This window comes from Aulonocara stuartgranti (assembly GCF_965226115.1).
Source record: "Aulonocara stuartgranti genome assembly, chromosome: 14".
NCBI lineage: Eukaryota > Metazoa > Chordata > Actinopteri > Cichliformes > Cichlidae > Aulonocara > Aulonocara stuartgranti.
In genome coordinates, this window is record NC_138950.1 from 15,060,467 (window position 1) to 15,073,214 (window position 12,748).

A 12,748-nucleotide genomic window follows, 5' to 3' on the forward strand; every position below is an offset into this window, starting at 1 on the left:
TATCAGAGACGGAAAGCCAGTTTTGTACGAAACCAAATCAGTACTATTTTTGTCTGGCTAATTCATTCTAGCTAGCGACAGTGGTGAAACGTGATTCAAATTTAAACTGTTCAGTAATTGTTTTGTATACATTTCAGCAAATGGACAAGCTGAAAGCTCACGAGCAGCCTGCATCCTTTCTGTCGCTCTTTTTCTTTATTTCTCTTTTCTATATTGCTACTGTCGGGATATGTTTTGATCCCGATATGTTTTTTTCTGTTGTTGTTTTTAGACTTTGCTGCAATATGTCATCTGACGATGATGAAAGGAGTATCCGACTCTGGCTGGTTCCCATGACTGTACCAAAAATACTTTTTTTTTTTTAAATTAAAAAAAGCATTAAAAATAAATGACTAAAGTACAACTTATTTATTAACTACTGTTCACCTCTTTCATATCAAAGAAGTGTATTTTTTACTACACATGTTTTATTTGTGGGCACTGAATAGACGATGCTTTTAGTGTAATTGCCACATAAAAAGATTTAGTACTTTACTGGTTAATTACTTATGTTCAGTGTAAGACGTGGGTGATCAATTAGACTGTTGTTGTTACACTTAACCTTTCAAGATATGATGATAATAACATTGTTCAACAAAGGCTTAAAACAAAAGGAAATCAGCTGTGCACTGAATTCATATGGGCATAAAATAAGGTAAGTCTGCATTTCAACAGTTTCCGTGACAACTCTCTAAAATGACAAAACATGCAGTTTGCATTTAATATAATGTAAGTCTGTGTTGTCTTTTAACAGTGAGAGGCATCTGAGACGAGTTTTAAAACTTCTAGGGTTGAAGCGAAGATGCCCCCAACGACCTTTTACTGAAATCCACAAAGCTGTGGAGGTAAGCGTTAAAACATCAGTGCAAAAAATATATATTTTCCTGAAGTCTGTGTCATGAGCTATTGTAGAAACAATAAATGTTATTTTCTGTAGTGATTTAAAAAAAAAAACATTCAATTGTCTGTTTGTTTTTTAGAGTGAGATGAAACAGTGGTCTCCTGAACAAGGAATCAGGGCAATGGTAAAGCGGGTAAGGGATGTCAGAGGAGTGCGGCCTTGTTACAGGTTGGTTAAATAGTGTGTGTATATAATCAAGTATTCTCTTGTTTTACTGTTGAGCTCAGAGTAAAATCTATTGTTACTGTAGAGACGATGTTGCTAATATAATGAGGTATATGGATGCAAGTGGTCTTCAGAGGAGATCTCCTGGAAAGAAGAAAATTCCCCGTCGGAATTACATCAGCCGTGGTCCAAATGACACATGGCACATTGATGGTATTTATTTTATCTTTTCAATTAACCTTCCAAACATGTTTTGATGGTACTTCTGTTGAAACAAATTGTAATTATTATTTGTTGTTTCATATAGGCAATGATAAACTGAAGTTCTTTGGAATGTGGATACATTTGGGGATTGATGGGTAGGTTTGAATATGGCATTCGCTACTTAATTTATTATATTCAGTGATAGTACAAAGTTGCTTCAAGATAAGGATGTGCGGTAAACTGAGGTGTTATCTCTCCTGAGTAGTCTAGGGCAGGGATGGGCAAGTCCAGGCCTCGAGGGCCGGTGTCCTGCAGGTTTTAGATGTGTCCTTGATCCACAGCTGATTCAAATGGCTAAATTACCCTCACAACATGTTTTGTAGTTCTCCAGAGGCCTGGTAATGAACTAATCATTTTATTCAAGTGTGTTTACCCAGGGTGATATCTAAAACATGCAGGACACTGGCCCTCGAGGTCTGGATTTGGCCAAGCCTGGTCTAAGGGACCAAGATAAAGTATGAATAGTGAAGGAGGATTCAAGATGGCGGTTTTTAAAAGGCTTATTTCCTGCTAGTCTTAAAGTTCCATTTCAGACTGGCAGTTAATTTCAGGGAGGGCCAAGACCAACACAACAAACAAAACATCCCTGATATAAAGTAAACAGAATTTAACTCCAAAGAAAATAAAATGTACAATTTACGATAACCTACCTAACCAACACATAAACAGGAGAATACAAGGGATTACAAAACAAAAGGCAGCTCTCCCCTCGCGTCAGTCTGAACACAGTCAAGAGTCACATTCAATTCCAAAGGCATGTAAGCCTACACAACTATGGCAGTCAAAATGGCCGGAGGAACCAGATACAACGCCTAGACATAATACAATGGAAAACCAGCATACTCTTGGGGAATGTAACAAAAACCAAACATAGTGCCAAAACATGATTAAATCATATGTACAAGTGGCCACTTTTCTGTTTCTTTCTTTTCAGATTTTCCAGGAAGGTTCTATGGCTAAAGGTGGGCACATCCAACCGCAAGCAAAACTTTGTGGCCAGATACTTCTTTGAGGCTGTTCAAGAACAGGGTGGTATGCAATATACTAAAAAATGGGGGGTTAAAAAAGATTACATTTTGTTAATAAATTTATTTTTTCATCATTCACTAATTATCTTCAGTTTGTGTCTTTAGGCTGTCCTCAAATGATTCGGGGGGACAGAGGAAAGGAGAACCTTGTTGTGGGTCAAATGCAGATGGCATTTCACATGCGAGATCTTGGGAATCAGGCATGGAGGTGCTTCAGAATGGGGACATCAGTGCACAACCAGGTATGTCTTTAAGCTGGTAAATGACTATTTCTAAAGTAACAACCTGACAACAAAACTGATAATGTCATGTTTCTGTTGTTTAGAGAGCTGAATGTTTCAACAGTATTTTAAAGCAGACATGGATTAAGAAATGGCTGACAACATTTGAGGTAAAGCAAATCTTTCACCTGTAAAACCTATTAACAAAGACTAGCCATCCAAATTTCGTTAAACATACGATGGATTAGTTTATCTGAAAACACAAGGCCAGAATCTGTGTTTATGTACATCTGTACCTTTTCACTAATGAAATTCTCACCTTCACAACTTATGTCTTTTTCAAAACAACATGCGTAGGCCATGATGGAGTCTGGGATCCTTGAACTGGACAATCCTGTGCACATGTAAGTCAATATTTTTAGACATGAAAAATAATCAAGCAGCAGTATGAAAGTATGTGGTCTAGGAATGCCTTTGTTTTTTGAGTACTGATTAAAATTTAGCTTTTACTTATTCTACCTCAAAGAAGCAGATGAACATATGAATTTTTTAATTCTCCTTTTTCATAGCAACTGCTTGCAGTACTCACACTTGCCACTGCTTCAAAGAGACTTAAAAACGGAGCAAACAGTTTGGAACACCCATGACATCCGCAAGCAACGCAATGCACCTGGTCCATTTGGGAAACCCGACCTTCTGTTTACCTCACCACCTCCTGGTATGTCATTTGAAAGCCTGTGGGGTTTTATTTTTTTGTTTGTTTTTTAACTTTCATTAGTTTACTTTTACTTTGATATAGCACTCTTCACAGGATAAAAACCACAAAGTGGCTTCACAATAATATAAAACAGATAAACATAAAACAGCACAATCGAACATACAGAATAAATGCAATCAAGGAAACGTAATGATGGAGGCAGAGCATTCCATGACCTGGGAGCCACCGCTTTGGAAGATCTATTGCCTCTGGTCTTCTGGTGGGACTACTAACAGCCATTGATTAGATGATCACAGGCTGGGAGAGGGAGCGTGGGGTTCTATAAGATCAGAAATTAAGGCAGGAGCTTCACGATTCGGAGCATTGAAAGTCATTACTAAAATTTTAAAATGAATTTTCTAAAATATACTGGAAGCCAGTGTAATGAGCGTAAAACTGTTATAATGTGCTTTCTCTTTTGTGTCTTCCGAAGAAGCCTACTTGTAGTACAATAAGAGATTTCTGAATTTCTACTGTCAATACTAAAATGGCTTCATATTGACACCTTTAACTAAAAATTTATCTAAATGTTTGAGTGATATTTCCATCTTTAAGTTTCTGTAATAACATCTGTAAACACTGACTGCTTCTTATACAGGTTCTAGAACAGCTTTGTCATTATTCATTTATTTTTAACATTCAAAGTGAACATCTTTTCAATATTGTCTTTCATTCGCAGGATATGGCAATGTGCTGCACATTGTTGACCCAGACCTTTTAGACTATGCCAAGCAATTAATCTGTGAGAGGGAAGAGCCTTCACTGGTAGCAAACCAGGAATTCAGAGACATGTGCCAGAACATTTTAGAAAACAGCCAGTTTCCCTGCACACCTGATGGTTGCCTTGCTGCATACCTCATGCTAGTCCAAGAGCTCACAACTGCCATGAACAGAAATGCAGTTCCTACACTTTCTACGTTTGCCGAGGCAAATGACATATACATCTTTCTGAAGAGAGAGAGGATGGAAGGTGCACCAGTAAACATTTCCAATGACCAATAAAATCATACAACAGTGTTTGTTAACATTTATTTATCCTTGTTTAAAATCAACAGGTAATTTGAAAACTGTCTGACCAACAAAATGTACAATAAAATGTTGAAATACAATTGACAAGGTGCCATCTTTCATAATGATTCAGTGTTTCATTTACCACAACTTTTGTTAACAATAATGTAGAACATAATTCACATTGAAAGACTTTTGAACTGCAGACTGTAGCAACATTACCACTTGTAGCCATATCGGCTCGTAAGATCAAGGCCTGATTTGAGAAACTTAACAACATCAGATGCGGAAGGCCTTGAGTCTGGGTCATAGCTCACCAAACCACCAAGAAAACTGTTTTTGTCACTGAGATGTGATAGGGCATGTGGTGGGGTTTTGGTGGCCATTAGTGCAGCCAGTTCTCTTTGTTTTTTAACCATCCACGGAGCGGAACCCGTCAGGATCTCCAGATATGTGGCTCCGAGGGACCACATGTCTGTCTGGAACGAGGCCTCTTCAAACATCAGTATGCATTCAGGGGCCATGTAAAGATATGTGCCACCAGCTGGACCAGTAGCCTGGGCAGTGAACTTACTCCCTTGACGAAGCATCACAGTGTCTCTTATGTTTGCCATGCCCCAGTCTGTCAGGACTGCCTTCTTAGAAGGGTGGTGAACCTATAAGGTATACATATGAGAACTTACCAGGTTGTCTAAAATTTCACAAATGTTATCAAAAATGTCATTCCAAAGACCACAGCTCATAATTGGGGAAAAAAAAAAAACCCTCAAAGCTTTTAGCACCCAGATCACCCAATCACTGCAGATTTATTCTGAGATTGTTTATTATACCCAACATTAAAATTAACAGATTGGTTAATGATCCAACCCGGTTTTATAGTCCTGTGCATTTTTTAATCCCCATTCCACTTAAGCAAGTGGTACAGACTAATAAAATAATAGAAACTTTCAGTTTGTAAAGCCTAAACTTACAACATGTTTGGGAATTTTGTAGGTGTGCAAGAACCAACATATTAAAGAAAAATTGGACTATTAAAGAAACAATGTAAGGCTTCTTACTTAAAAATCCTTTATATGAATATGCCAGAAAAGTTTCTCATTGTTCAAATGTAGTGTTTAATAGACTGAAGAGAATAAAGTTAAATAAATAATATACTATTTTTATTTTGATCTTCAAAAACAAAGTGGAGAAAAAGAAAAATACAATATGGCTTACCATGACATTTGCTGGCTTTATATCCTGGTGAATGATTCTCTGTGCATGGATGTACTCTACTGCCATGGATAAGTCCAGTGATATGAAACCGGCATCATCCCCTTCAAGCTATCAAGACAATATATAATATTAATAAAACAATGCGTAGCCAGGTGTGACAATCTAACATGTCAGTCTTTTTATATGTTGTACACAAAGATGGTTTCAAGTACATATTTAAACAAATGCCAGCAATAAAAAGTTCTTTTTTAATATGAGGGTATTAAGATTATTCACATCTACCTAAATGTATTAAACATAAAATTATGAGTATTGGTACCTTCACCAAGCAGCTGTCTGTGTGAAGCACTTGCTGCAGGGTTGCGCCATGAATGTATTCAGCTGCCAACAAAAAGCAGGACTCAGTGCGGGCAACTGCCATGAGTCTGACGATGTTGGGGTTAGACAGTCTCCTAATAAAACAGAAACATGTCCGAATAAAAAAAACAAAATAGAGGCATATTATGTTACAGCTTGAGGAAGAATCGATTTTGACAATGAAAAAAAAAAAAGTGTGTCAAAGTTCTTACAGTGAAACATTTATCTCATGATGAATGTCGCTGTCCTCCATCCCTTGTTGGCCACACATGATCCTTTTAACAGCTGCTGGAGTACCATGAAAAGAACCTCTATTTTCTTTGCAGTTAAAAAAATTAACTTGCAAACATTACCAAAAAATTTAATAAAGTGTTGGATTACCATTTTCAAGGTCTTTTTTAAGCTGCTCGTAAGCTTTCAGCTTGTCCATTTGCTGAAATGTATACAAAACAATTACTGAACAGTTTAAATTTGAATCACGTTTCACCACTGTCGCTAGCTAGAATGAATTAGCCAGACAAAAATAGTACTGATTTGGTTTCGTACAAAACTGGCTTTCCGTCTCTGATATGTAACTTTCACAACATAACTGCAACTTAATATAACACAACTGTGGCAAAAATATGAACAAAAGGGAGAAAAAGTTAAACTTACCTTGTGTCGTTAGGAGCCTGAACCACGGTAAAACTCCGGTGAGGTCAATGACCTTACGCTCTCCCACGGTCACACGTTGATGACGTATTTGGAAATCAATTCGGGTGGGACATGACAACAGCGCCACCTGCAGGAAGATTTTCTCTCTGGTACCTTGTGTTCTGATACCTGACAATTTTTTTTTTGACAACTGACACCTGACAATTTTTTTTCTGACACCTGACAACTTTTTTGTCTGACACCTGACAATTTTTTTTCTGACACCTGACAACTTTTTTGTCTGACACCTGACAATTTTTTTTCTGATACCTGACATTTTTTTTTCTGACACCTGACAATTTTTTTTCTGACACCTGACAATTTTTTTTCTGATACCTGACTTTTTTTTTTTTTTTGACAACTGACACCTGACAATTTTTTGTCTGATACCTGACAATTTTTTTTGACAACTGACACCTGACAATTTTTTTTCTGATACCTGACAATTTTTTTTTTGACAACTGACAATTTTTTTTTTGACAACTGACACCTGACAATTTTTTGTCTGATACCTGACGATGTCCTAAAATGTACACCGTACATTACGTTACTCAGCTCAGGTCTGAGCTGTTTAGACGCCAGTGCTTCGCGGTGTATCATACAGTGCGTCCACTGCACATTGGGGGAGACGCGCTTGATGAGTGCTTGCAGCGCTTGCAGTGCAAATCCCCACACAGTCCTCCCATTTCAGCTCGACCTCTTTTAAGTAAGAGTCTATGATTTTAAACAGTTCTTCTGCAGTGGCTCTGGTAGGAACTTGTTTGCAGAAAATTAATTCCTCCCTCATCCATCAATGAATCTGACATACACAGCAAAATCTCCAGTGTTAAATTAACACTAGAGAGTGTCTATATGGGTCCACACCTCTGAGTGTTAAATACAACACTGTTGAGTGTTAAATTAACACTTTTGACAGTGTTATATGTTTAAAAGTAACCTAGTCAGTTTTGAAGATTAACAATGGCTAACACTGAGTAGTGTTGATTTTCTAACACTGGAATATTTCTAACATTTTGAATTATTTTCCAGTGTTAGAAAATCAGCACTGCTCAGTGTTAGCCATTGTTAATCTTCAAAACTGACTAGGTTATGAAAACAACTTAGGACTTTTGCCTACCATATGTATAGATACTTTTGCTCATAAAATTGTCATGTTATGGGCATAAAAAGTTCTTAAACACAGGTTTAACCATTTTAGCACACACCTTGGAGATGGTCCCCATAATTTTTCTTCCAGCCCTCCACCTTTGCTTCTAAAGATCTCCATCATGCATGGAGTGTACAAGTCTAGCTCAAAAAAGAATGTAGATAGCAGCGGTACTGTCGATATGGGCAGGAATTCCTTGTCAATCTGAAAAACAGATTAATAATAACAACAACAATACTACTACTACTACTAATAATAATAATAATAATTATAATATTAATAATATGTCAAACATATGAAACTAACCTGATATTGTTGAGGAGGTATAAGAATCTCAGAACACGGGAATGTGGCTTTATTTTTCAACGTATTTCTGGGGAGAGAAATTATTTAATTAAAATAAAATTATTACTCTTGATGAATTTGTGTTAATATCTACATACTGTGAAATGTGAAGACTGTTAGTCAGCCTTAATGCAGAGAGCAGAGAAACTATGACCCGAACAATGATCCACCTAAATCATTCTGAATTCAAAAACTAATTGAAGATATTACAAAAAACAGAAAATACACATGCAATTATTGTGACAGATTTTCTCTTTCTCCTTGTTATTAATTCCGCAAAACACTGGTATAGTTGAATTCAACCCTTCATCTATCCAGTTAATGCGGTTGTTCCCTTACTAAACTCCACTGACAAAAACAGCAATTTTAAGTACAGCATCATAAAAATCACCAAAACTACTTCAGTCAGTCTTACCACTGCTACCAACAATCACCAACTCCGGTTAAGGAGAAAGTAACCCTTCATTCAAGGAGTTATATGCGAAGACATTACTCTACGCGGCTTTCCCGCCGACATGACACTCTTCAAAGTTAGCTAACTCCAGAGAAAAAACAGTGCTAACCATGCAGATAACCATGAAACACACCTCATTCAAAGTCAACAGACACAAAAACCGAACTTACCAAAATAGCCTCATCAGTTTTTGCTCTGTTGCAACAATTAGCCACTCCGGTTAAGTTGGAAAGAAAATTCAAATTCACGACTTACATGTGAAAAGTGTTTGGCTCCACACACTCCCTGATATATAAAGCTCCTCTAAGTTACCACTTAGAGGTAAAACATTTAACCAATAGTATTTATCTCTCACACTCCTAACCTAAATAAATATATAAAGAGATATGTGAATAACTTACCTTACTGTCAAGTATACCAAAGGAGTAACTCCACATGCGCTCGTCAACTCTCAACGGACTCTTCCGCATCCGGTGGGCGTAGAGCATGCGCAATGCATGACGCTATCTGAGTCGTTGGTTTGATGGACCTCATTCTCATTGGATTGCCATGAATGAATTTAACTCATCAGAATTTTCCTTGACTCATATTCAACAAAAAAGAATGAATCATTTAATACCCATAAAAATGATTTCTTCATGTAATGTAAACATATTACTGCTTTGCTAATCAAACACATGCCCTAGTTGATTTTTTTGAGTGTGGTTTAAATCTTATCTCTCAGACAGACCGTTCTCCGTTGCTATAGGGGAACACACCTTGGCCTCTGCCCCAATTTACAGTGGTGTGCCTCAGGGGTCTGTGCTCGGTCCAGTTATTTTCTCCTTGTACATGCTGCCGTTGGGATTAATAAAAAAAAAAAATATATATATATATATATATAACATCTCCTTCCACTGTTATGCCATTGATATCCAAATTTATTCGCCTTTAATTAATTCTGATGTCTCTGCTTCTTTGCAACCTCTGTTCAGCTGTCTTCATGAGGTACGTCCTCTTAGGTCCTCTTGCTAGCCATCTCTTGCTCACTGTAAGAAACCTCAGAGTGTTCCTGATTAGCTCTTTTAATCTAGAGAACCAGGTCTCCACAGTGGTAAAAAGCAGCTTTTACCAGTTGCGCCAGATATCTCAAGCAAAACCATTCCTTCCTTTAAAGGACCTTGAAAAGCTTATCCACGCATTTATCACGTCCAGACTGGACTACTGTAACTCCCTCTGCTTGGGCCTCCAACACTCTTCTCTTTACCAATTAGTTCAAAATGTAGCTGCATGTCTCTTAACAGATACTAGAACCTATGATCACATCTCTCCAGTTTTAGCCAACTTACATTGGCTCCCTGTTAAATATCATATAGATTTTAAAATTATTTTGTTTACTTTTAAAATTCTAAACAATTTAGCGCCCAGCTAACTATCCAAACTCCTGTATTTGTACAATCCCAATAGAACACTAAGATCTTCCAATCAGATGCTCCTAACGCAACTGAGGTCTTGTCTGAAGTCCAGAGGTGACCGGGCCTTTGCTACCGTAGCACCTAGACTCTGGAATAACCTCCCTGCTCATATTCGTACCTCCAAGTCTATCCAGTTTTTTTTAATTGCATCTGAAAACTTATCTCTTTACTTTGGCTTTTGATTCAAACTAGCAGACTATTATCTGGCTTGTTGTGTTGTCACCTATATTGTTTTTTGCCCTGTTCTTTCTTAACTGTTTTGTTTTAATTGTCTCATTCTATTGCTCTGTCTGACTGTGAAGCACTTTGGTTTTTAATATGTGCTACTATAGAAATAAATTTTGATTGATTGATTGATTGATTGACCTGAATAGAATTAGTAGGTCGTTAGCAAGAGTATAGGACTTTACTCCCTGCGAAAGTGGCCACCCATAACTCTACCCAATTAAATTTAAGTAAATGTAAGTGTTTGTAAAAATGTACTTTTATTGAACCATGTTCATTCACTCATGAGCTGCTGTAAAATGAATCAAATGGTTGAATTGCCACCTCAGCATGCAGTCAAGTTCTATAGTCTTGCTAATGACCTACTAATTGTTTTCAGGTGTGTTGCAACAGGGACTCATGGAAAATTCTCAGGACAGCGGCCCTCAAGCACCGGAGTTCGAGACACCAGTCTACACTGTGCACTAAAGCATTAAAAAAACATGTCACTCAACACACAACACTGCGTGCCATGGGTAGTACTTCAGTTAGCCAAACCTAAAATAATACTTGATAATAATTTAAGCCTAAGACAAGATATTTTCATGTATTTTCATTTTCAATGAAATCTTAACTTCTGCACTCTGACGGCTACAAATTATTAGCTTAATTAGGTTGATTAGATTAAACCAAATCAAAAACTGTAGACCTCACTTTTAGAATCAGTGATCTATGATATTATTGATTTCATTTGTTTTACTTCAGGAGACACCACTTCAAGGCATGCTTTAACACTAAGCAATGCTAAATACATTTTAGAAAAAAATCTAAATTAAAGCATTTACTGTCAGATGTGAAGAAATGATTAGTTGAGTGACTGACAGGGGATTTCTAAGAATCGCCCCACAGTTCTTCAGCTAAGACACCTGAGTTAGAAAACACAAACACTCCAGTCGTCTTTACTCGCAAGGGCAGTCACAGAGCGCTCGTCCTTGCAGGAGGGCACTCGCACTCTGTCACTGTCTGCGTTCTTTATTTATACAAGCTGGTCACATGTGTGTACAACGATAACAAAGTTATTCCAAGAACTCAGAGCTGAGGTTCCCCTTTTCTAAGTCTGTATGTTCTTAGAAAAGAGGAAGCTGTTAGTTGCTAAATAAGTTTATCACACAAGAGTTCATGTGAAAAGTCACGTAGACATGTGGATTGCTTAGTGATCAATAAAAAAAACGTACAATTTTCTTCTGACAGTGACTTTATTTAATTACAGTTATTTAAGCTATTTATTATTATTCATTGTTATGCAAAGTCCTGCCATGCAAGTGTAATGCAAATATACTTTTTATATAGCATGCCAAAAAAACATTTTTTATATTTCTCAAAATAAATGTGGTGACTTCTTCCCCATCATGTTCTTCTTGGTATTCTTTTCTGGTTTCAGTAAGATGATATAACATTTGGGTATAAAGATGCAAATTAGCAGTCCAAAACTAGATGCAAGTATTGCAAATATTTCTACAGCAACACTGAATTTCCCAGGGGAGCTGACATATGCTGGGATAAATGTAATCCATACTGCACAGAATATTAGCATGCTGAAAGTGATCAATTTGGCTTCATTAAAATTATCAGGCAGTTTCCGAGCTAGAAATGCAAAAATGAAACACAAAATGGCCAGTATTCCAATGTATCCTATCACAGCCCAATACCCTACAGCTGAGCCAAGGGCACACTCTAAGATGATTTTATCTTTGAATTCCTTAAAATTCTGAGATGGGAAAGGAGGTGAAGTTGTTAACCAAATGATGCATATGATAACTTGTATCAGAGTGAAACCCAGAACACAGAGTCTTTGCTGTACATGTCCAAACCACTTTTTAACATTAATACCTGGACCTGTAGCCCTGAAGGCCATTAACACAACCATTGTTTTTCCCAGAAGACAAGAGATACAGAGGACAAAGGTGATGCCAAATGCTGTGTGTCGCAGCATACAAGACCAGTCAGATGGCTTACCAATGAAGGTCAGAGAACACAGGAAGCACAGAATTAACGAGAAGAGCAGCAGGAAACTCAGCTCAGAATTGTTTGCTCTGACAATGGAAGTTTTCCTATATTTGAAGAAAATGAGTATCACACTAGCAGTCATGCATGTCCCAAATAAAGATGCTGCAGTGAGCAGTGCTCCCATAATTTCTTCATATGACAAAAACACTGCTTCCTTCTTTATACAGGCATCTCGTCTTTCATTTGACCAAAACTCAGGGAGACATCTCACACAGGTGGCAGAATCTGAAAATTTTATATTGAAGCAGATTTTACAGTTGTTGAGTAAAGTTATTTCTGTAACTGCTCCAAGGAAGAAATGTGTATACAAAGATTTCTGAAGACATGCACGTGCTTTCTCTCTTACAAGCAGTATTTACTGTGAAAAAGGTTTGACATTCAAGCTGATGGTAAAAGGCATACTGCACTGATCACAACAGCAAAATTTTG

General features: G+C 37.2%; 2 protein-coding genes and 1 pseudogene across 5 annotated transcripts; 1 reads left to right on the plus strand and 2 right to left on the minus strand.

The window, feature by feature from the left end:
• Nucleotides 1–271: 271 nt before the first annotated feature.
• Nucleotides 272–4,377, plus strand: LOC309688150 (uncharacterized protein; the record flags this gene model as incomplete). The annotated part of the gene is made up of 12 exons (XM_082503624.1): nt 272–309; nt 610–694; nt 794–884; nt 1,020–1,108; nt 1,191–1,318; nt 1,413–1,464; nt 2,304–2,401; nt 2,503–2,639; nt 2,723–2,788; nt 2,976–3,022; nt 3,188–3,336; nt 4,055–4,377. Exons 1-12 carry the CDS (start codon nt 285–287, stop codon nt 4,375–4,377), a joined length of 1,290 nt encoding a protein of 429 aa, XP_082359750.1. The 5' UTR covers nt 272–284.
• A 224-nt stretch (nt 4,378–4,601) lies between these two features.
• On the minus strand, nt 4,602–10,740 carry LOC309688160 (uncharacterized protein; the record flags this gene model as incomplete). Of its 3 annotated transcripts, none has more annotated exons than XM_082503652.1 (9): nt 8,996–10,725; nt 8,102–8,168; nt 7,854–7,999; nt 6,610–6,736; nt 6,337–6,388; nt 6,168–6,240; nt 5,918–6,050; nt 5,599–5,706; nt 4,602–5,039 (listed from the first exon to the last, which is right to left on the minus strand). In XM_082503652.1, exons 5-9 carry the CDS (start codon nt 6,383–6,385, stop codon nt 4,602–4,604), a joined length of 801 nt encoding a protein of 266 aa, XP_082359778.1. In that variant the 5' UTR covers nt 6,386–6,388; nt 6,610–6,736; nt 7,854–7,999; nt 8,102–8,168; nt 8,996–10,725. The 3 variants fall into 3 exon arrangements, 2 of the variants coding, with proteins under 2 accessions (XP_082359778.1, XP_082359777.1); XM_082503651.1 differs by having other exon boundaries at nt 6,168–6,243; XR_014270971.1 differs by lacking the exons at nt 5,918–6,050; nt 6,168–6,240; nt 6,337–6,388 and having other exon boundaries at nt 4,927–5,039; nt 8,996–10,740.
• Nucleotides 10,741–11,630: 890 nt separating this feature from the next.
• LOC309687006 (vomeronasal type-2 receptor 26-like) lies at nt 11,631–12,517 on the minus strand (annotated as a pseudogene). Its single transcript has one exon. The product of its transcript is annotated as a vomeronasal type-2 receptor 26-like (transcript).
• Between the last annotated feature and the right edge of the window lie 231 nt (nt 12,518–12,748).